This window comes from Tympanuchus pallidicinctus, unplaced genomic scaffold (assembly GCF_026119805.1).
Source record: "Tympanuchus pallidicinctus isolate F22 unplaced genomic scaffold, pur_lepc_1.0 scaffold39, whole genome shotgun sequence".
Lineage (NCBI taxonomy): Eukaryota > Metazoa > Chordata > Aves > Galliformes > Phasianidae > Tympanuchus > Tympanuchus pallidicinctus.
In genome coordinates this window covers 1,031,461-1,054,324 of record NW_026294757.1, presented here as the reverse complement: position 1 = coordinate 1,054,324, position 22,864 = coordinate 1,031,461, and the positions used below count along the sequence as shown (strand labels likewise).

General features: G+C 51.8%; 1 protein-coding gene across 5 annotated transcripts; it reads left to right on the top strand.

Moving 5' to 3' along the window:
* The first annotated feature begins 11 nt into the window (after window positions 1–11).
* Window positions 12–22,835, top strand: CDK12 (cyclin dependent kinase 12). 5 transcript variants are annotated; one of them, XM_052700054.1, is made up of 14 exons: window positions 12–1,248; window positions 5,928–6,812; window positions 9,844–10,020; window positions 10,993–11,132; window positions 11,728–11,898; window positions 12,425–12,614; window positions 13,411–13,467; window positions 13,553–13,654; window positions 14,642–14,719; window positions 15,190–15,306; window positions 15,901–16,032; window positions 16,739–16,953; window positions 18,501–18,950; window positions 20,916–22,835. In XM_052700054.1, exons 1-14 carry the CDS (start codon window positions 203–205, stop codon window positions 21,560–21,562), a joined length of 4,407 nt encoding a protein of 1,468 aa, XP_052556014.1. In that variant the 5' UTR covers window positions 12–202; the 3' UTR covers window positions 21,563–22,835. The 5 variants fall into 5 exon arrangements, with proteins under 5 accessions (XP_052556014.1, XP_052556012.1, XP_052556013.1 ...); XM_052700052.1 differs by having other exon boundaries at window positions 13–1,248; window positions 20,889–22,835; XM_052700053.1 differs by having other exon boundaries at window positions 13–1,248; window positions 18,498–18,950.
* Window positions 22,836–22,864: the final 29 nt, after the last annotated feature.

The window sequence follows — 22,864 nt, the reverse complement described above, 5'->3', positions numbered from 1 at the left end:
GCCCCTCCCGGTTCCGCTCCCCCCCCCCTTCCCCGTTCTTCCCTTCCGCCCCGCGCTCTCCGCCCCGCTCCCCATGCGGCAGGGGGTGCCGGCGGCAGGGGGGCGGTGAATGGTGCGAACGGAGGGCGCTGAGGGAGTTTGAAGTTCGGGGGTTTCGGAGGAGCGCCCCCCCCTCCCCCTGTCCGAGCACAGTGGAGGAGGAATGCCAAACCCGGAGAGACATGGGGGCAAGAAGGATGGGGGCGGCGGGGGGGCCTCGCAGCACGCGCCGGGCAGCTCCAACAGCAAGGAGAGGCACCGGGTGGCTTCCAGGCACAAGAGGCACAAATCGCGGCACTCCAAGGAGTCACCGTTGGCCGCCCAGGAGACGGCGGCACCTCTGGGAGCTGTGATCAAACCGCTGGTGGAGTACGATGACATCAGTTCGGATTCGGACACCTTCTCGGATGATGTGGCCCTCAAATTGGACAGGAGGGAGAACGAGGAGAGGAAAGCGGATAGGAGCGAAAGGACGCAGAAGCACCGGCACCACCAGCACAAACGCATCCGTGAGCTGATGAAGAGCAAACAGGCAGAGAAAGACAGGAAGTTGGAAAAGAGCCTGGAGGCCTCCAGCAGGTCCGGGTCTACCAAGGACAGGGTATCGGGGTCCTCCAAGAGACTGCTTGAAAGCGGGGAGCACCCGAAGGCGCTGTCCTCAAAGAGTAGCAACAAGGAGTCCCGCTCAGCCAAAGCGCACAAGGAGAAGTCCAGGAAGGATCGGGAGCTCAAGTCCAGCCACAAAGAGCGCAGTAAAAGCCATCGCAAAAGGGAAGCTCCCAAAAGTTATAAAACCGTCGACAGTCCGAAACGGAAATCCAGGAGTCCCCACAGAAAATGGTTGGACAGCCCGAAATTGGACGACAGCCCTTCTGGAGCCTCCTACATCCAGGAGTACGACCTCAGCCCGCCCCGCTCGCATACGTCCAGTAACTACGATCCCTACAGGAAGAGCCCCGGCGGCTCGTCGCGCCGGCAGTCCATCAGCCCGCCCTACAAGGAACCTGTGGCCTACCAGTCCAACACACGGTCTCCCAGTCCCTACAGCCGGAGGCAGAGGTCCATAAGCCCCTATAACAGGAGGCGCTCCTCGAGCTACGAGAGGGGGAGCGGATCGTACAGCGGGCGCTCGCCGAGCCCCTACGGCCGAAGGCGCTCCAGCAGCCCCTTTGCTGCCAAGCGCTCCATGAGCCGAAGCCCTATAGCCAGGTGTGTGCTCTGCACGGTGACTTCTTCCTCCTGGGGAATGGGGGAGGGAGCGGGGGGAGAGGATGCCTTGGGGTGGCTGGGTGTTAACCCCCCTCTGTGTCCGGACTTGGCCTGCTCTGGAGCAGCGCCGCGATTTGACGGCACGGCGCTCGGTGTGCGATTGCTGTGGTTCCTTGCTGTTTCCTGCAGAGTGGTGTTCACACTTGAGGAAACACCTCCTGGCTGGCACTGAGCAGCATCCATGTTGGCTCACAGCAGTGGCTGGGGAAGCAGCGAGCCCCGGGGATTGAGTTACGCTCACCTCTGGAGGTGGCCCCCTGGCAGGGGGGAGCTGAGCTGTGTGCAGCACGGAGCCCGGATGCTCCTCGCTGCTGTGCAGCTCAGTGGGAGGAATGTGTTCACCTCTGCTGGAACCCCTTATCTGTTTGCTGCGTGTGGAAATCTGATCACGCTCTTCAGGAGGGTTGTCTGTGTTTTGTGTGTTTTGCTCTTTCTGAACTGACTTTTTTTTTCCTCTCTTCTTGAATTAGATGACCACACGTAAGCTCCATCTTTTCAGCCTAAACTTTCTTTTCTCAGTACTAGAGTTACCACTTTCCCTTCTGAAATTGGGGCATTCTGGAAAGGCAGGTAGAAAACATCTGCATTTTGTCTTTCTTTAGAGTTTAGAGGGAAACTTTTATTTGAAGGCGGTGTTAACTCTCTTTTATTTCAGGTGTTCATTAATCTTCCTGTTCTGTACACAAATACGTGGTCTAATGTTGTTTTTTCTTTCTAGCTTCAGATTCTGTTAAGTGAGTTTCCTGTTGTCACCGTGGCTGCTGTGGAGCTTTGGTTGTGGCTCCATGGCAATTAAGATGTGACCTGGAATGTAATAACTATAGAACTGCTCTGCACTGTGCTGCATCCTCTGCTCCAAATATGAGCTGTGCCTGAGCAGGCTGCTCCAGGATGTGCTTGTGAGCAGTGGGTTTCAACTGCTTGGGGTTTCTTGAGTTGAGCCTTTACTCTTAAAGCTCTTTGTGAGGAATTTTGTTGTCCATGGGGCAGTGGAATTACAGCCTTTGTCCTGGCTGTGGGAGATGTACTGGTTCTAGTGGCCTGGAAGCTGTTAAGTAAAATCTACCTCTTCTCCTATGATTATTTTTTTGGAAGCAGAGGTGATCCTGGCCCTCTCTTAAATCCCAGAGGTAATGAGGGATAGTCCTCGACGTCTCTTTTCCCTCCCCTCAGTCCTTTCTGCTGTGGTGGCCCAGCTCTCGGAGGCTCTTTGCTAATGCTTTTGGAGGGGTAAAACCAGCAGGTATCCTTCATGGTGCGGCCGTGTGCTGTGGTGTGTGTTAAATGTCCCCCCTCAGCCCCGTGCAGGAGGAAACCACCTGGAAGCTGAAGTGTATGAGAGGTTCTGCCCCCTCGTATTGTTCTGTAGCATTTCCCAACCCAGAGCTTGCTCCTTCTGTAAATGGCTGGTTGCATCTGTGTTGAGAAATCAAGCTGTTATCTTTTCCTGACCTTAATTATGGGAACAACTTTGAGGCGCTCTGTGCTGCTCCTCTGTAGCGTGGTACAAGAAACTTTTCCAGGGTATCTTTGATTCTCTGACGAAATGCTTGAACCCCCAAGCACCACAGATTCCAAAGGTTGCTTGCTGTTTACGCTTGGTTTGTTTCGAGTTCTTTGGGTCTCTGGCTTCAGTTCGTAGCCTCCTGCTCTTCTCCCTTTCCTGAGCTGGTGCCTCTCTGCGTGATGCATCCTTGTGCAGCAGAATAAAAACTGATGTGTCACACCTTCAGAAAATACTCCTCTGAAGTGAATCCCTGGTAAAGGACAGAGGGAATTTCAGGTGTTTTCCATATGTTAGGCAAATTGTAAGTTGTAATTCACGCGTTGGTTTTGCTTCGTTGAGCTCACAGCCCGCGTGCTGAAGCAGTTGGTGGAAGTTTATGGTCAGACGTCTGTGCCAGAAGTCACAGATGCTCCCAGCTGCCTGCTGCCACCCCTCAGGGCTGCTCAGGAGCTCACCTGCAGGCAGAGATCAGCTGCCTTTCCAGCACTTCTGAGGCTGGCTTTGGTTGGCTGCTGCAGAGGAGTGGACAGAGGCAGCCGAGTGCCCCAGCAGCCGGTGCTGACTGCTGATCCTGCGGAGGAACAGGAGTGGTTTGGGAGGGGAAGCGTCTCAAATTGGCACGTTTGTGCAGTGAACACCTGACTGTGGCTGAAGTCCTTCAAAGGAGGTAACACAGGCTTTTCTGGGCCGCTGCATTATTTCTGCTGGCTGAAAATACGAGTTGTTTTAGTTTGTCTTAGCGCATTCAGTGTTTTCTTTAATCTCCGTGTCCAATCTACAGTGTTAGGGAACTGAATCAAAGTGCTGTGCTGGTTGGAAAGAATACAGAATGTTTGCATTTCAAATGGCTATGCAAAACAACTTGCTTTCAATTGAGGAGAAAATAGGGATGATTTGGTCAGCAGGGAAAATAACAGATGTGGTTTGCCATTCCTCCTTGTTGTTGCAGCAAAGGATAGAAGAAAAAATTCCAAAGTGGTTCAGCTTGCTGAAGGTGGGCTGTGTGCACATGAGCTGCAGGCAGGGGTTTGTGGGCAGCAGCCTCTGCGTGGCTCGGGGTTGTTGGGCATGCAGGAATAACAGCCTTTGGTTGGGCTTCTTCCTTGAGCAGTTCAACTGTGGGCTGTGCACTCGGACTTCCTGGCTTCTGCTGCCCTCTGCTCTTCTGCCTCACAGCACTGCTGTCTCCAGGTGTTCTGGGCGTTTGCACAGCAGGGTTTGGGAGCACGTGGATTTGGGGACTGCGGCCCAGTGCTTCAGCTCTGATAGCTGCTAACTGTGGTCTTTCTTGTGAGGTGCATCTGGGGTTTCCAGTGTGCCCCCCTCCAAAGCCTTTATATATATATATATAAAGTTATACTTTATATAACTTTTTGGTTATATCACATTTCTAAAGGATTTTTCATCACATTTCATCACATTTCATCACACATCACATTCATTCACAGCTTTGTGCTTATTCACAGTCATGGTGGTTAGTTTCTTGTGTCTCTGATTTCCAGCGCTCACGAGACAGCGAGGTGCTCTCTTTAATTCCAGAGCACCTTTATCCCGATGGAGATCTGCGTGTTTGGTGGAGGAGAAGCAGGGCGAGTGGTGGCTGCAAGTGGAGGCTGTTAGGGTGAGAGGGGGGCAGGCTGCAGGTGGAGCAGTGGGGCTGTGCACAGCGCTGCTGGCTTCACCCTTCCTCCTGGTGGCCCTGCAGTGGCTCTGCTCCTACCCAACAGTGTGACAGATAAGGTTAAAAAAATAAAAATAATAGTGGAGTGCTGATGCAAAAACTTCCTCTGTGTGCTGAAACAGAATGTGGCTCTGCAGGCAGGTAAATTGGTGTAACTGGTGGGGGAGGAGGCACGGGAAAGTGAGTGTTGGAGAGCCTTAAATAGCGAATCCGAAAGAACTGCAGTAGGGAATGCTAATCCCCAACCTGTTTGTGGTTGTAGTAAACTACGTCCTTACAGGATCCATTAGGGATGTCTTCCTTAGCCTGCAAACGTCTCTGGGCATAGTGGAAACGCATTTTCAGCTCCTGGCAACTTTGCTGGTGAGCTGCAGTCTGGGCAGCCAGCTGTGCCCGAGATGTTAATTCATCAAGCAGAAACCTTGGAAAAAGCCACGATCCTGAGGCAGCACCACAGAGCAAGGGCTGCCCACAGGGCCGTTCTGTGAGCACAGCGACTTGAGACTTGGGCTGGTACTTCATGGTAGGGACAAAATGCCTGCTGTTAGGGCAGCGAGGGCTTTATAACTCCTGCATTTTCAAAGCTGGATGTGCTCCCTGTAATTCATCGTGGAATAAAAGTCACCTCAGAGCTCTTCTCTCACTTTCTTGTCAGCTGACACGACTCCTCCGGTTCCTCCCTAAGCAGAGCAGGCAGCCCTGTCTCATGGTAACTGAGGGCATGCACTGGAACTACCAGTTTCCAGTTCTGTTGTGGTTTTAATGCTGTTCCTCCATCAGCCCCCACTGCACTGCACGTCCCCCAGCGCTGTGTTCCCTGCTTGCTGCTGAAAACCTGCTCACAGCACAGCAGGATTCTCTCTGTGTGCAGATATGTAGAGCCCTTCTGTTGGAGGTGAAGACAGAGACCCTCTGAACACACCTCAAACAGAACTAAAAGTCTTTTTTTAGTGTTCTTTTTTCCTTCCTGAATCACAACATGCAAATGTGAGTTCTGATGATGGTAAGTAAAAGAAGCAGGGGAAGGATGAGCTTGAAGTGAGACGTTTCCTGAGGCTGCGTTCCCGTGGGGGCAACCATATTTTATCTGTTGTTTCCTCTAAAGCTGTACATAATGACTATGAAGGATTTGTAAACTGCCAGCTCGTAATCTCGACTGAAGTCTTCTGTTTGGTGCAGCTGTGATCTCATCTCCACCTGGAGACTTGTCTTCCCTGGTTTGCCTTAGCAGCGGGGCTGTAGGGGGCTGGGTGCTGACCTGGAGCTCACGCTGCTCTGCCCAGCAGTGTGGTTCTGCTGTCTTTATTCCCTCTGGTAGGTGTGACAGCCTGGCTGAACGGAGCTGAGGTGTTTCATAGAGAGCTGCTGAGGCTGTGGAGCAGCTCAGAGTTGGCGAGATGTTCTGTTTCATTTCTCTTCTTCTGCTCGCAGGAAGTCTGTGAAGTCCCGAAGCAGAAGCCCGGGATATTCGAGGCACTCATCATCTCACAGCAAAAAGCAGAGGTCTGGGTCCCGCAGTCGCCATTCCAGTATATCGCCCACAAGGCTGCCCCTGAACTCCAGCCTGGGGGCAGAGCTCAGCAGGAAGAAAAAGGAGCGAGCGGCGGCGGCGGCAGCGGCTGCGAAGGTGGATGGGAAGGAGGTGAAGGGCTCCCCTGTTTTCCTGTCGAAAAAGGAGAACAGCTTAGCTGAACTGAAGGAATCTGGAGCAGAATCTAAAAAGGTCGTCAAAAGCGTTCGATCTGAAAAGTCGTCGTCGGATACAGAGTTAGTTAATTTGCTGTGTTCAAATGCAGAGACTAAAGCACCTGCAGAGACAACGAAAGCCAAGGCAGAGGAGAACTCGGAAAGGAAACATCCCGTTCCAGTGAGAGATTCGAAACCGCCGGGAACAAAAGACTCGAAGCCTGCAGCAGCGACAGAGGACCTTCGATCTCCGAAGGAAACAGAGCCAGCAGAGAAGGAGATTCCACCCCCGCTGCCCTCCATCAAATCACCTCCTCCTCCTCTGCCGACCACCACGCCGCCGCCCCCGACTCCTCCGCTGCCGCCTCTGCCTCCATCACCTGCTGTCCCACCTTTGCCTCCATCCCAGCAGACTCCCGTTCAGGCTCCTCCTTCGGTCCCAACGTCTTTGTCATCAACTTCCCACCCAAGGACGTCTACTTTATCCTCTCAGGTGAACTCCCAGTCCTCTGTGCAAGTGGCTACAAAAACACAAGCGTCTGTGACGGCTGCTATCCCACACCTGAAAACTTCAACGTTGCCTCCGCTTCCGCTCCCCCCTATTTTAGTTGGGGAAGATGACTTGGATAGGTAAGGTCACACAGAGGGTCCTGTCTGTGTTTCCAGGCACGGAGTTGCAAGCAGGCAGGTTCTGGTGGTTGGTTTGGAGGTTGCTGGCTTGTCTTGCTTTGAAGACCGTCCCGTTGCATGGCTGCTCCTGTGTGTGCCTTGTCGGCTCTTTGTGGAGACTTCTGTCACCCTGTGTGGGCAGTTACTGCTTTCTCACTGAGGAAGGGAGGGTTGGCTGCTCTTAATGCTAGCTGGTAAAAATTTCACATTGCTTTGGTTTTATTTACCATAGCAATGAAGGATCCCGATTGAAGGACCCCTTGGTGTTGCAGCCATTTACACAAAATGCTTTTTTATTTAATTTGCCCCAAACCTGTACTTAAAAGGAACAGAAAAGACCTTAACAATTCCAACACAGGAATGCAGTGTAGAGCTATTTCTGGTCCAAACTCATGGAGTGTGCAGGCCGTGCCCGCATGTTAAAGAATAAAAGGCATTAGTTCAGCTTAAGTTTTGATTACTTAAGGAATGAGTATTTTATTAACGATTAAGAAGCAGGTATTTTTTTGTTTGCAAATGGAGTAAAACTGCACCAGCTTCAGCTTTTTTGTCTGTCAACATATGTGTCCAAGAGCTGATCTCAGGAGGTGAGCAGACATGGCTGTGATGCTTCCATCTGTAACTGATGCCCATCCCTCCCTGCCATGCAATGTGCCCTCCGTCCCTGTTGCGTCCTGCATGCGTAGTGGCATTGCAGTGTAAGCTTGAAGTGGAAGGAAACCCTTTCTCCTATCACTTCTAATCAGAGCATGCAGACTTGATCCTGTCCTGCAATTGTATATCTTGCTGCTCTGGATTTTGGCTGGCTGTAGCTTCTAATGCGAACTTGTCTGGAGAAACTTGCTCTGCTTTTTGAATTGATGATGCACCACTGGCTGTTAAACGCAGGGAGTGGACGCAGTGAGTTTTTCCCCCTGGCAGGATGGGGATTCCCACCTTGCCTGCTGAGTGGTAGCTGTGTGGCAGTGAAAGAACTCACTCGTAATCACTGACTTTGTACTCATGAGCAGATCTTACAAATAGACTGTTTTACACGCTCAGCCTGGGCAGACACTATATCCATGCAAAGTGTAAGATTTGGGAACGGGCTCTGAAGCACAAGCAAACCTTCTTCACTTAGGGACTCTTCAACCCTTTCCTGATGCCTGCCAGGCTCCCAGGAACGATCTGCCTGTGCGGATCAGCTGAGCTGTGCCATGGGCTGCTCCCACTTGCAGGAAGGCAGCAGGAGGAAGCAGAACCAGCTGGTGTCAGTGTCACACGTGCTTGTTTAATGTTGCACCAAAAAATCCATTTGCTTGCATAAGTTTTTTAGGAACACCTGGCTGCCTTCACAGTGCTCTGTGAAGTTGAAAATACAGCCTGATTGTGTTCTTGGTGTTCTGGAGCATGGAGGACAGGGGGCAGGGTCTGTGTGTCTGTGTCAGGCTGCTGGCGTTCAGGTTTATCATCCTAAAGCCTGGGCAGCTCTGAAGTGTCTGTTTGGCTTCTTCACTGTGAAGAAATCCTGGTGAGAAGCCCAAATGTTCTGGCAGTAATTAAAGCTATAGCGACCAGCTAACAGTGCTAATAGAAGATAAGGAAGTGGCTGGAAAGTGCTGAAAGGGAGCAGTGTGTCCACGAGGTGTGCTGGGTGTTGGTCAGAGGGGAGAAGGGGACCCAGGCAGTGTGGGTGTCAGTGCCACAGCACATCTGTGCCCTTCCCAGGGAAGTCCTCTGAATGAATTCATATTTGATGTGCATTGGGGAAAGACTGCAGCTTTTGTTTTTGTTGTTGGGGTCAAAGGGCTCGAGTGTAGCACATGTTATAAGATATTTGTGTGGTATCAGAAGCAAACGCTGTCCCAAGTAAAAGGGGATCAAACGTGAAGCCAGGTAGCTGCTTGTTAGTTACTGTGAGCCTACGGTCTGTTAAGAGCCGGGCATCACCTTGGTGTTTCAAATACGTGTATGAAATCAGTGAGGAAAGCTCTGTTTGAACACAGTTTGACTTCCCAGGGCTCCTCTGAAGGGATTTCTCAGGTTTGGTGCAGCTCCCTGCAGTGCCATTCTGCACACGGAGCTCCCAGGCAGTGGGGGCTGAGGTCAGGGCACGCAGCTCTCCTGCTGCTCCCAGTGCTCTGCCCAGAGCAGCATTCACAGTGAGGGTTTTCCTCCAGGGGGCTGAGTGAGTTGAGCCCCTTGTTGGGCTGCACAGCTGAGCGCTGAGTTCTGCAGCAGCAGGATAAGATGACCCGCTGTTCTTTCTCAGATATCAGAGCTCAGTGCCCAGCCTGTATCTTGCTTTGTCTTGCTTGCATCTTAACTGTATTTCACAAGAGATTTTTGGGTAAATTTGGCAGTGCCTGCTAGGAGAATCAGAAGAACGACCTGCTTCCAGATCTTATTTATGTGGAGATCTCAGTGCTGATGAGCATTAGATGCTGCTGCTGACACACAGCAAACCTCCTGCTGGCTGTCCAGAAAACAAGCCCTGCAATTGTTTGTATTGCTTCGTTTTTCTGTGCTGGGATTTACATATAGGAGAATTCCTGGCTGCTCAGACCTAGGAATTCTTCCTGCTGCAAACAAACATGAGAGAGAAATTAGGCTTTGCTGTTGAGCCTCGTGCCAGTCTAAACCAACCTTCTCTGCCATCCATAATTTAATTAAAAAAAGGTCTGCTGTCTCAATGATATGCACAAGTTAGAGCTCTGTTTCAGTCCTTGCTAAGAAGTGACTTGCAGAGAGGTTCAGTTGTGGTTGTGCAGCTTGAGCAAGTGCTGTTTGCAGAGGGCAGCGCGTTCTGTTTGAAGATGGTGCATCCAAATGCAACGCTTTCCTGACTGATTATTGTACAATGTAAGGCTGCTCTCTCATTTTACACTTTGCTATGCTAATTTTCCTAAGTTTATGCTCTCAGATAGAGAGCTTTTGTCCTACCATAGGATTTTTGTTTGCTTGTTACCACTGAAGTCTGATTTCTGTATTGTATCGACTTTTCGGAGTTTAGTCCAAAAGAGATTCTTCCTCCAAAACCTGTGAAGAAAGATAGAGAGCAGAGACCACGGCATTTACTCACGGACCTCCCGCTCCCTCCAGAGCTCCCTGGAGGGGATCCATCTCCTCCTGACTCCCCGGAACCAAAGGCAGCCACACCACCTCAGCAACCCTTCAAAAAGAGACCAAAGTAAGGCTGACTTTCTTTCTTCACCTTTTCCGGGTTGTTGGGTTTTGTTTCTTCACACAGCTGTCAGTGAGGGCTCTAAAGCTTCAAGGTAGAGCTGTGGTCCAGGCTGTGGCTCCAGGAGAGCTGACTGCTGTCCTGTGCAGCCCGTGCTCCGTGTGGAGATGGTGCTCTCGAAAGCGCAGTCGCTTCTGAAATTGAATCTGGCAGCTGCTTTGCCAGCTTTCCCCACTGTTTGTTGGATGGAAAGAGCACTTAATGTGTGCTTATGAATCTTCAGCCAGGCTTAGTTCCCTCTTATTGCAGTTCTTCTGTCCTCGGTCCAAGGGGTGCTGTCTCCATTGGGGGAAATGCAGCGTGGAAAAATGCAGTTCATATTCCTGTTTTTGTATGTGTTCTTATTTCCTGTGGGTGGTTTTGTATTGGCCCACTCGCAGCTGGAGGCTGCTTGCCATCTATTTTAGAATGCACAGCACACCTGTCAGGTAAGAAGGGGTGCTGTCTGTCATTCACCAAGTAGAGGTGGCAGTTCAGGCTGTGTACTGAAGCTGTGGCAGCCTGTTGTCCTTCCCCCAGTGCTGGAGACAGCTGGAGCGTGCCGTGTTCTGATGCTCAGCCACATCTACCCTGGAAGCTGTCCCAGTCTTCTGACCTAACTGTAGCTTTACACCAGAGAAACTTCCTGCTGAGCATCCCTGCATAAAGCTCTCGGTGCTTCTAGGAGGAGGTTGATCACAATAGAAGAATAGAGGGTTTTCTTACTTAGAATAATAGACCTAAGGTGCATAATGAGGTCTCTGTAGAAATGTGTGCAGTTACCTGCATGGGTGCGAGGGCAAATTCTGCATTTGTTTTTGGGGATACTTCCCAGAACCATCAGATGGAGGATTATGAGGGGCTGTGGGAGAGGTGGAGCACGTGGCTGTGCAGCAGCCTTCAGGTGGGTGTCTAACAGCCCCCTCTGGCTTCTTTCAGAATCTGTTGTCCTCGGTATGGGGAAAGGAGGCAGACAGAAAGCGACTGGGGGAAGCGCTGTGTGGACAAGTTTGATATCATCGGGATTATTGGAGAAGGGACGTATGGGCAGGTGTACAAAGCCAAGGACAAGGACACAGGTAAAGGTGCCACGTGGCTTCAGGTTGGCCCCACTGCTCCAAGGCCTCCTTACCATGGGTGTGCATAGAACACTCCGTGTTGGTGATGGTGCCAGGGAATGGTGAATGGCTGTAGGGCTTGAACGGTTATTTACAAAGTGTGTTTTGAAAAGGGGTGAAAGAATAGAGGCTCTGACATGGCTGCTAACTGAGCATCCAGCTGCCCTCTGTGTTTGTGAAGCTGTGTACCCAACCTGCACGGCTTGGCTGCAGCCACAGGTGCCAACTGAGGCCCTGCTGTTTAAATGTGTTCTTGTTGAGTTTTATTGTAGCAGAGCCTGTAAAAAGGGCCGGAGCTGTGTGGGGTAATTTCAGTTCACCCGTCTGATTTTCCACTGAAGCAAACTAGGAGGAGCTCCGGTGTCACCTGCCTCGAGTTGCTGGCGTGGTGACTGCAGTCAGAGCGCTGTTAACACAAAGTAGCTGAGTGGCAACTGAAGCAGCTCTTTTGTTTCTCAGTGGATGTTGACTGTGTCCATAGTTACTTCCTGCTGGGAGCCCTCAGAGCTGCTGGCAGTGATGCATGCAGAGGCTCTGAGGCTGCTTTGTCCTGCAGGTGAACTGGTAGCTCTCAAGAAGGTGCGGCTGGACAATGAGAAGGAGGGCTTCCCCATCACGGCCATCCGCGAGATCAAAATCCTTCGGCAGCTGATCCATCGTAGCGTTGTGAACATGAAGGAAATCGTCACGGACAAACAAGATGCACTGGATTTCAAAAAGGACAAAGGTATTTGCTGCAGGGTGTGGTTTCAATTAGGCAAAAAGGTGATGCAACTTCATTTGGTTGCGAATGTAAAACTAGAAATCTTCCTGTGCGTGTAGATTTGTTGTTGTATTCCTCCTTGATGTGTGGCTCCAGCACGTTTGGCCTCTGGATTTGACCTCCCAGCAAAGGTTAGGCTTGGTTAGGGCTGAGGTTAGGCTTGGTTAGGGCTGAGGTTAGGCTTGGTTAGGGCTGAGGTTAGTGTGAGTTTTCACCATGCAGAGGTGGAAGCAGGTTTAAAGGGGCGCATTGCATTTCTTCCTGTAGAGTCAGAATAGCAGTTGCATTGATATATATATATATATATCAATATATATCAATGTATATATATATATAGGATGCATTGTAACCCCTGTGTATGTGCATAAAAAAATAAATACATGAACAGAGCACGTTGAACAGCACACACAACAAACTGCATGTCCTTTCATTCCTCTTTTCCTTGATCTCTCCTTTCTCATCTTAATTATTTCTTTCTGTATCATTCCAGGTGCCTTTTACCTTGTATTTGAGTACATGGACCACGACCTAATGGGGCTGCTAGAATCTGGCTTGGTACATTTCTCAGAGGACCACATCAAGTCTTTCATGAAACAGTTAATGGAAGGTCTGGATTACTGTCACAAAAAGAATTTCCTTCATCGGGATATTAAGTGCTCCAACATCTTACTGAACAACAGGTAACCTGGCAGGGATGGAGTCCCCTCCTGCCTCTTTCCCCTGTGCTGCCTCGTGTTCAGCTGAAAGAACCCAGTTGTTGTCTTCACCCGGAGTTATGCTCAGTAACAAGAGCTGCCCGTACACCACAGAACACAGCCCAGTGTGTTTCCAGCAGTGGTGTGGCAGATCATGAAGTGCTTGGTTTCCTGGGTGCTGTCGTTGGCTGGGAGCGCGGCTCTTGGCACCTGACTGCCTTCTGTGGCGCTTGCTGGTGGTAGCAGTCTGCCCACAGGAGACTGACAGCTTTTGTGTCCGCTGAAATCAAACGGGTCTCTTTGTGTCCTTTCTCTCCATGGCATCCTGGCAAAAATTCTGCTCATTGGAAGCCATTGGGGGCTAGGGTTGAGAGCAGCACATCTCCACGAGTTCTCTCTTGTTTAGATAGCAGTGCTTGGCAGTAACACGGTTCATCAGAGTGCTTTACAATTATTAATTTCTGTTAATTATCAGGATGCTATCTCGATAACCCTAAGCAAAGCTTGTGAGAATAATACTGCATGTAATTGCACCCAGGTGTCTGGTTGTCCTTCTGAAAACATTTCTCTGGGACATTGGTCTGTTGAGAGGACTGTGATAGAGATGAGGCTGAAGCATCGCACTTCATTTCTTTGAAGCACTGCATGGGATCTGATGTAGCCAAAAGTCACTGCTGCTCCTTTAGGCCTTTCTGTTGCACCGGGGGATTTCCTTACCTTTTACTGCCTGCAGAATGCGAGCCAGCTGCGGTTCCAACCAGTGATTGTTTTTGTCTTTCAGTGGGCAAATCAAACTTGCAGATTTTGGACTTGCCCGACTCTACAGCTCGGAGGAGAGGTGAGGCATGGGGAGCGGAGGGGTGGCTTTTTGTGGGGGTTTTGTGCCTCTTGATGCCAATTTACACTTGCATGTTCCCTTGCAGCCGTCCGTACACAAATAAAGTCATTACTTTATGGTATCGACCTCCAGAATTGCTGCTAGGCGAGGAGCGTTACACGCCAGCCATAGATGTGTGGAGCTGTGGGTGAGTGCCTGGCTTCCATCTTCTGTCACAGCAGGGCTGGGAACCTCGTGCACACAGTGCTTGCAAGGGGAGGTAGCTTTGGACTTGTGTGGATCTCTGTCTGTTGCAGCTAGACACTTTCAGGGTGTTCCCATGCTACAAGGCAGCAGTGACTGGCACCTAGCTGAAGCTACTAGTGAAAGGTCCTGGAATAAGGGTATTTTTTGTGTTGTCATAGAGGTCAATACAAAAGGGAAGATAAAAGTGTCTGTTCTCCCTCTTTAAAAACAGCCAGCTGACCTTTGCTGCTCGTGTGCCACTGAGATCAGGAGGGGTGACAAACCTCTCCTGGGGTTTGGGACACAAACAACAAAGAAGTGAAAGTCAGGCCCTCCCAATTACTGCGGGAAATTTTGGCTGTGAAGTCCAGCTGCTATTTGGTGTCCTGTGCCAAATGAGTGGGGTTAGGCCAGCTCCAGCAGACAGGTGTCTGTATCAGACTGCAGCTATCTTTGGCACCGCTTGTCCTTCCTGCCAGGAGGCCTGAGGGTGGATGTTAAGGAGTCAGAGCTGTCCCCTGTCTCGTTCTCTTTCCCTTACAATTTGCAAGGCCATGTGCTGGGTTTGGCAGTGAGCAGCAGCACACTGCTGACAGCTGAGGACATTTGGGCCAGCAAATGTCCCCCAAATTTTGACAGTAAAGTTGGAAAGATAAGTGGGAAGAAAAGGAGACGCCTGCCTGTTTTTTTATCGTGGTGTTAATGCATCCTGCTTCCCCTGCAAAGAGTTAAAGTGTGAAGCCTGTGACACATTAACCAGACTGGTGTTATTTCCCAGCTGCGTGGAACTGGTGCCTGTACACATAGGTTAGTTTGTCAGTTCTCAACTACAAGCCCTGATGCAAATAACTCTCCTTGGGCAGATCCGCTTCCGAACAGAAATGCTGCAGTGTTCAAACGATCATCCCAAGGGTTTTCTGTCGTGACCTCTTGCTTTTCCTCTTTCCAGCTGTATCCTCGGGGAACTGTTTACAAAGAAGCCTATTTTTCAAGCCAATCTGGAACTGGCTCAGCTTGAATTAATCAGGTAAAGCATTGCACATGCATGCCTATGAGAAAGAGGTACTGCAGTAACTGCTCGTGCACGTAGTTGCTGTATTATAAAAGCCCTCTTTCTCTAATCTGCCTGCAAAATAGGACCAGTAAATATTGTAAATATTGCACCTGTAAACAGCTGGGCATCTTAGGTGTCTGCGCCACCCACGTGTGTGGCTGCTAAGCGTGCACCTGCAGTAAGTGCATCTGCAGCTAGCTGAACGCAGAAATCGTGACCCTAAATTATATCTCACACTGAAAATTCAGTTTGATGGGTAGCTTGTAAGCTTAAGTGAGCATTTTTCCTCTTCCTTTTTAACTTGGGGTTTATTTGATACGTCTTATAAGCATGCCCACACCCAGGCTGCTGTAGGTTGCTCAGAAAGGCAGCGTCTTCACTTCAGCCCGTGACCCTTCTCACTGTTTCACCTGCTGATCAAACCCTGCTTTTCTGCTTCTCAGCCGGCTCTGTGGGAGCCCCTGTCCAGCGGTGTGGCCCGATGTCATCAAGTTGCCCTACTTCAACACCATGAAACCCAAGAAGCAATACCGAAGGCGCCTGCGTGAGGAGTTCTCCTTGTGAGTTTCCATAGTAGAGAGGACGAGCAGCTGTGTGGGGTTGTGGCCTCCTGCTGCAGCGTGTGGCAGATCCGTGCTTTGGCTCCGGGCTGCCTGGCAGAATGAAGCAATGCTTCCCATCCTTATCTTCTGCCCTGGGGCAGCCCTCGCTGTGAGGGGTTTGTTCCATTTGTGGAAGGCTGGGCCGTGCATTGACTGCCTGAGGTGCCTCTGCAGGGATTCCCTGCCTCTGCACACGTGGGAACGCTCCTTGTGCGGGTCTGGCCTTGGCAGTCTGCACCTGGAGAGCACACTTGGCAGCGTGGCGTTCTCACGGTGCTGAGGCTGTCTCACTTCAGAGATGTGCTTTCTGGGGGGAGCCTAATTGTGTGGCTGTCCTGTGGGATTCGTAGCAAAGTTGCTCTTTGTAAACGAGGAAAGATTAGACGAGAAATACTGCGTATCTGTGGCTTGTTCTGATGATGTCTGTGGGCTGTGCATCACTTAGATATCTGTGCAGCCCAAGTTTATTGCTCTTGAGCATCTCTGAAAGCCTGTTGCTGCTCTCTTCAGAACAGCCCCTTTGCTCAGCCGTGTTTTCCACTCCCCACACAGCATTCCTTCATCTGCTCTCGACCTGCTGGACCACATGCTGACGTTGGACCCTGGCAAGCGCTGCACAGCAGAGCAGGCCCTGCAGAGTGACTTCCTTAAGGACGTTGACCTCAGCAAGATGGCACCTCCAGAGTAAGTTCCTGCTGCCGTCATTCGCTGTGGTGGGCACTGCTAATGAACTTGAGGAAGGAGCCACTGGCCTTGTTTTGCCTTCTTGGTTGGAATTAAGTTACGACTTCTGGATTTCTTTCATTTTGCCCTGGTTTTATAAAGCTCGGCTTCATGCTTGTAAGGTGCTCCAAGAGTGTTGGAAGATGTGGGAATAGCAGGCAGCAGATCCCTGTCCTCTGTGCCATGGAGGATGAGCAGCCTTGTTGATGACTTTGTTTGTTAATTGGCTAGAAGAGTGCAACGCTGCTCAAGAGCCACTACTGGCAGCTCTTTTCTCCCACCTCAGTCAGGCTATAAAACTCTGCTCCTAGCTTATTTGCATGCAAGGATAGCAGCTTTTGAGATTCCCATTTCCTTCGGGGTTATTAAAGGCAGCTGCTTTCCTCAAGCCACCATACTCTCGAAGATGAATGTGCGTTTGCTTGGGGATGGGAGGAGGTGGATGGCAGCAAATGCAGTCATTCAGGGGCGAGACTCCAGTGCAGGTTGTGTGATTCACGTGCAGTTGGGCCGCCTTCCCTTCGCCCCTTCTAGGTTTTGTAGTACGGCTGCATTTAGAGGAGCAGCTGCACTCCTCATACAGCACTAAGAATTTGCACTTGTCTTCAAAGCTGTTTTTGGTGCTGTGTTTTGTTTTTTTCACCTGTGAAGTCTTGCTCTCTTTCAGCCTTCCCCACTGGCAGGATTGCCACGAGCTGTGGAGCAAGAAACGACGACGGCAGCGGCAGAGTGGGATTGCAGTGGAGGAGCCACCGTTATCAAAAGTTTCTCGGAAAGAAACTACCTCTGTTACAAGCACAGATACTGTCAAAAACAACAGCAGTCCTGTGCACCCACAGCCTGCCCAGCTCAAAACAGAGGCTGGTGCTGGAGATGCAGTAGGTCAGTGCCTTGTCTGGCCTGCAAAAGGCTCCTCGTGATGTTACCTTCGTGCTGTCTCCAGTTTGTGGTGGGTGTGGGAGCTCACATCTCTTTCAAGGCAGTCTGATGATCTGACTTGTACAGGAAGGGCAGAATCTTTCTGGTCTGACTTTTTTTGCTGGCTGCAGAGCGCTCTGTCTGCTCTTCAGGAGTTGTTATTGGTTCACAAGCCTGCTTTCTTAGAGAATAATTCAAGGAATCCCTGAGTCTCTGACCAGTGAGGTAATAGATAACAGGCTGGTGGGAACCATCTCTCCAATGTGCAGCTGAGCTGAAATTTGATCCTGTTGATCAAATATGTAAAGATGAGGAAAAAAGACTAGTGACTGATGGCAAAAATGGATGTTACTGCACTGTTCCTTACTGAAGAGATCAGTTGATCACAGGGACTTGCTTGTGCACTGCTGCCAAAACCACATTCAACATTCTGATGTCCCAAAAATAGTTGGAGGGGAGGTATTTTGATTCTTGGGAATGTGGAGATAGCCAGAGCTCCCCCAGACTGTGCTGATTGGTCTCTAGAAGCCTTGCACAATTCCAGATAGGGCTGAAGATTCCTTTGTGTCAAATGTTCTACAGACGAGTAGCGGAGAAGACAGTTCTTGCTCCGGGGAATGTGCAGTCCATGTGTTCAGTGAAACATGGCAGATGGACAAAAGGCTGTGGCTGGATTAACAGGCAGTCAGAGGAGCAGCATTAGTTCTCTACCAGTAAGAGGGGGCTTAATTGGAAGCTTCTAAAGCCAAACTTGTGCACCTTGCTTGCTAAGGAATCTGACTTGCAGGGTCAGTATAAAGGGTCATCCTTGTCAGCTGGTCCAGCATGATGCAGAGGGGAGGTGTCACCATGTAGAGATTGTGTTTTAGGCTGACCTGGCTGCATGAAGGTCAGGACAGAGCCTTTGCTCCCAGGCCAGCTTTCAGAGAGGAGCTGCCTTCTGCATGACCTATTTTTTGTTTTTTTGTTGCACTGGTGGAAAACCCCCTTCTTCCATCCCAAACCACCTCTATCCTGGGATCCCTTTCTAGTGCAGGAAGGGGTGCTGCTTTGATTGCTGTGAGGTGAGCTGAGGGCTTTCAGTCTCGTCCCTGAGCCTGCTGCCCTGACTGGTGTGGCTGCTCAGCACTGTGATCCTTGGGCTGCCCTCGGTTAGGGGAAGGTTTGGTTCAGCTGTGCTGGCCTGAACAAGCAGCTGTGTGTGGTTCTGTTGGGGGCAGTGACAAAGCTTCCCTCTGCTGCTGGCAGAGCAGTGCTGAACTGTAGCCTTGGGTGAGTGCAGTGTGTGAGCAGTACCACGGGGTGCTGCTGCAGCGCTGCTCAGATCTGATGGCAGGCTGGAGGGGGCAAGCTGATGGTGGGAAGCTGAGCAGACTGTCTTGGAATCCTTCTGCAGCCTGCATGCCTTCCCCAGGCCCGCGGAGAAGAGGGGTTTGCTGGTGTCATGATTACAAACCAGTCAGATGCAGCATTCTCTGACCTTTCCGTGATGTTTCTTGTGTTTCCAGCAGGCCTTGGAGAAATCACCCAGCAGCTGAATCAGAGTGAACTGGCTGTTTTACTGAACTTGCTGCAGAGCCAGACTGATCTGAGCGTCCCACAGATGGCCCAGCTGTTAAACGTACACTCTAACCCAGAGATGCAGCAGCAGCTGGAGGCTCTCAACCAGTCCATCAACGCTCTGACAGAAGCCACAACTCAGCAGCAGGAGTCTCAGGCAGCAGCAGCAGCAGAGGAAGCCATAGAAGAGCCACCCACGGAGGCCCAGCCACCGGAGGAGCAGGTGACTCCAGAAGCAGCCGGTGCTCAGGGAGACATGCAGAACGTGCTGGCCGTTCTGCTCAGTCAGCTGATGAAGAGCCAGGAGCCTGTCCTAACCCTGGAGGAAAGCAATGGGGAGAAGAGCAGCGAGCAGCGGGGGCTGAGAAAAACCCCTACAGTGCATCAGGAGGAAAGCACAGGTAAATATCTCGAATGCCGTGCGCCTGGTTGGCAAAGTCCCGCTGCCATACGAGTGCCTGTGGCTCAGCTGTGACCAGGAGGAGCTGAGACATCTGAGGGCTGTCGGGGGAGGTGAAGTGGGGCCTGGGGTGAGGATGGGAGGAGGAAAGTGCTGGGTGTTAGAACGTGGCACCCAGGTAGGCTTCTTGCACGCTGCAGTTACGCAGGTTTCCCTCTCTTATTCGCCCCAAGTATTTTTTTTTTCCACCTTCCTGCTCAACCAAGGCCAAAAAAAAAAAACCAGAAAAGCAGTAAAGAACATGAGAAGCAAAATACTGGAGAGCCCTGTGAGGGAGGGACGGGTGCACAGTGCCCAGTTCAGTGTGCGTAGGGCTGACGTGCTGGAGCTGTGCAGCTCTGCAAGCTGAGGCAGCAGGTTGTTGTCCAGCAAGGTAGAGGCGAGTGAAAGACCTGAGCGGCGAGCTGCTGGACTCCATTTCCAGAGGTGAGTGTAAATGTCTCCATGTCTTTTTTGTTTTTTTTTCTTGTTGATTTTTTGAATTATTAGCAACATCCTGTGACGACCTCACCAAATTGTAGAAGCGCCTCCTGAGTTGTCTCAGACTCTCCAGGGAGCCTCTTTTGGCCCGATACACAACTCCTCTGCAATGTAGCTGAACGTGCTGTGTTCTCGTGCCTTCAACACACCCGCCCACCACAAGCCAGTTGTGATTGTGCTTTTTTTTTTTCCTTTTTTTTCTTCTTTTTTTCGTTGTTTTTTTTTTTTTTTTTTTGCCCTAGTACTGGAATATAATTAGGTTATTGTAGAGCAGATTCGATGAAATAACGTTGTTCTCTGTTTATTTTCAATGCTGCGCTGTCCCCAGATCAGCTTAGCTTTAAAATTACCTGAAGATTGTTTTCTGGATTTCGATACAATCTAGTTTTAAAGTGGACTGATGGATACGGGTGGAGGGGTGGTCCTGGAAGACTACTGGTTTTCACAATAAAGTTTGACCTTTTTAATAACCACTTTTGCACATGATTTGAGGATCTGATTCGAACGAGGTGTTGGTGGCCTCTCGCATCATCGCCAGTAATTGCCTTCCTGCCCCGTGGCCGATGCTGTTGGTGGTGGGTGAGACCAAAGCAGTGCAGTGGTGTTGCTCTGGGGCTCAGGGCCGCTGTTGTGAGCGTGGTTGGTGCGCAGGGCGGCAGCCCTGGCCGTGGCGCTGGAGCAGAGGAATCCCCCAGCTCTGCTCCCAGCTTTTTGCACCGTAATCGAAGTGCTTTGTGAGCCGGTGGGGACTCCCCGGTTCTGCTAGGAGGGATCCTTAGGAATAGGAGTTCTTGTTGCTTCGGGGAGGGCCGAGCAGGGGGGCCGGTCCTCGCGTGGCAGGGCAGGCGGTGCGAGAGCCGTGGGTTGAGGTTCTGGGACCGTACTGAACGAGGTGGTGAAAGCAGCGAAAACCCACGAGCGCAGAGGGGCCGCGTCGGGGCTGGGAGCTCGGCGGGGCTGCGGCCGGGGCTCGGCGCCGCTCCTCGCCCTGCAGGGCGCACGGCGGTTCGCAGCCGCCGCCGGGCAGCGCGGCCCCGGGGTCCCCCTGCTTTCCAGGAACGCTGCTCCGCGCAGCCCTGCATCTGCCTGCCTCCCCGTTAGCCTTTGATCCGGGAGCAGGAATTCCCTCTGCGGATGCCCATGTGTTAGGACAGCTGTTGCTGAGCGCTTGGGAGCGTGGGGGACCGGGGTGAGTGCGGGGAGAACGTTGAGGAACGTGAGCGGTGATCTCACACCGAATGGCAGCTTTCGGAATTCTCCGCCTCTTTTTCCGGCGCTTCCTGGAGAGCGGACGGTCTCGGCGGGGCTGTTTGCTTTTCGTTTTTACTTGGTAGAAATGTATTGATATCTGCTCGCGTGGTTGTTAAGATGTTGTTTAAAAGGAGTAACCCTTCCACAGCATGTCCTCCTCGCGCTCTCCCACCAGACAAGAGGCCCCCTGAGCCCCCCGGACCGCCGCCGCCGCCTCTCTCCGAAGCAGACCTCTCCAGCGCAGCCCCGGAGCTGAACCCGGCCGTCACAGCTGCTCTGCTGCAGCTCTTTTCCCAGCAAGAGGAGCCTCTGAGCCACGCCGAGCACCAACCCGCGCGCTCCGCTGACTACAGCAGGTCCCACTCGTCCAGGACTTACAGCGCCGACGGCTCCGATGGGGGATTCGGGGCCGAGGAGCTGAACTCTGGCCAGACGCTGTTGGAACCCTCTGCCCAGACCCTGGGGAAAAGCAGGACCTTTTTGGGCTCCGTGAGCCACCTCGGGGAGACGAGCAATTACCAGGGCACGGGCTCTGTCCAGTTCCCAGGGGACCAGGACCTCCGCTTCACCAGAGTCCCCGTGGCGCTGCACTCGGTCGGGCAATCCTTCAGCAAAACCGAGGGGAGCAACAACACGCTGGTGCACCCGGAGGCCAAGATTCAGACCTACGGCGAGCTGGGCGTGGGGACGGCCGGTTCCAGTGGGGCAGGAACCGGGCACGGCTGGGGGGCCCCGGCCCAGGCTGCGCCCTACGGGAAGGCGTTCCGCGGGCCGGGCCGGGCGCCCTCGCGCGGGGGCCGGGGCCGGGGGGTTCCTTACTGATGCTCGTCCTCCGCCATCACCTCCCTCCCTCGCTTCTGACCGTAGCGCCGTGATGTTGGCCGGGTCTCGGCCGCGCTCAGCTGCTGCAAAGCTCTCTGTTGCATCCCTCGCTCGCCCGGCGCCTCTCTGCAGCGCTCCGGCCGGACCCCTGTGCTTGGTTAGCGACAATAAAACGGCGCTGAGCTTCGTGCCCTGAGCCGGCAGATGGTGGGGGAGCTGTGTAAAACGGGCTGAATGGAACAAACCGCCGCGGGGGAAGGAGGAAATGAAAGCGAGGAGGGCAGCGGTGCGTCGTGCAGGGAGGAGCGGGGCAGGGTTCAGGTAGGGCCGGGGGGCGGCCTGATCCCAAAGCAAAATGGTGTTGGTTTGCTGGTTGGTTTTTGTTTTTTTTTTTAATTTCCCTTTAAAAAAAAAAGAAAAAGAAAAAGAAATAGAATAAAGGATGAAAACGAAGCTGTTGTTGCAGGGAGCCCCAGCTTGGGCTGCACAGCGGGGCCGTGGCGCTTGGGGCTGTGTGACCCCCCAGGGCTCCGCTCAGCAGCTGTGGGACGCCGGCGTTGCCAAGGGGTCTCTTTGGGTTTCTCTGCTGCCACGGAGTTGCAGTAGGAACTGGTTTTTGGCATTGGTTGGTTTGTTATTCACCCCCCCTCCCCCCCTTTGTTTTGGTTTTTCCGTTCAAAGAGCCGAAGAGAAACGCCTCCCTTTACACCCAGGTGATTCTTTGGGATTCTCAAATAGTGGAAGAATTGAAGTTTAAAAGGGGAAAAAAAAAATAATAATAATTAAAGAGAGATGAAAAACAGAGCGATTGTGGTGGGGCTCTGCCTGAGGCCGGGGGCTCCTGGGGGTTTAAAGCCGTCCCAGCACCTCTGGGCTCCCCTGGCTGTGCTGTGCTGGAGGAAGCACTGACCACCGATTTTCTCCTTTCGCAGAACGCCGCCCCTCGGTGTCCATTTCAATGAGACGTAAACAAAAGAGACGAATAAAACAAAGGTACATATTTATGAGCTTTATTTTGTCCTCCTCCCCGAGCAGGCCTTTCCTATGGAAAACATAGAGTTGTTCATTTAATTTGAGATGACAGTGTGCTGAAGTGCTGAACAGATGGGAGTCCGTGGGGCTGCAGGACCTGGGCGCTGCTGCCAGGCGCAGGTTGGGGAGATTTGGGTTCTTCTCATTGGTTTCCCTTTGCTTTCATGGCCGGTTGATGCCTGACGTGCAGGAGGAGGGGGTTCTGTGATGCAGAGTGCACTAAATAAAGCAGTCGCCTCTCCAGTTTTGGTTTTTTTTAATTTATATGTA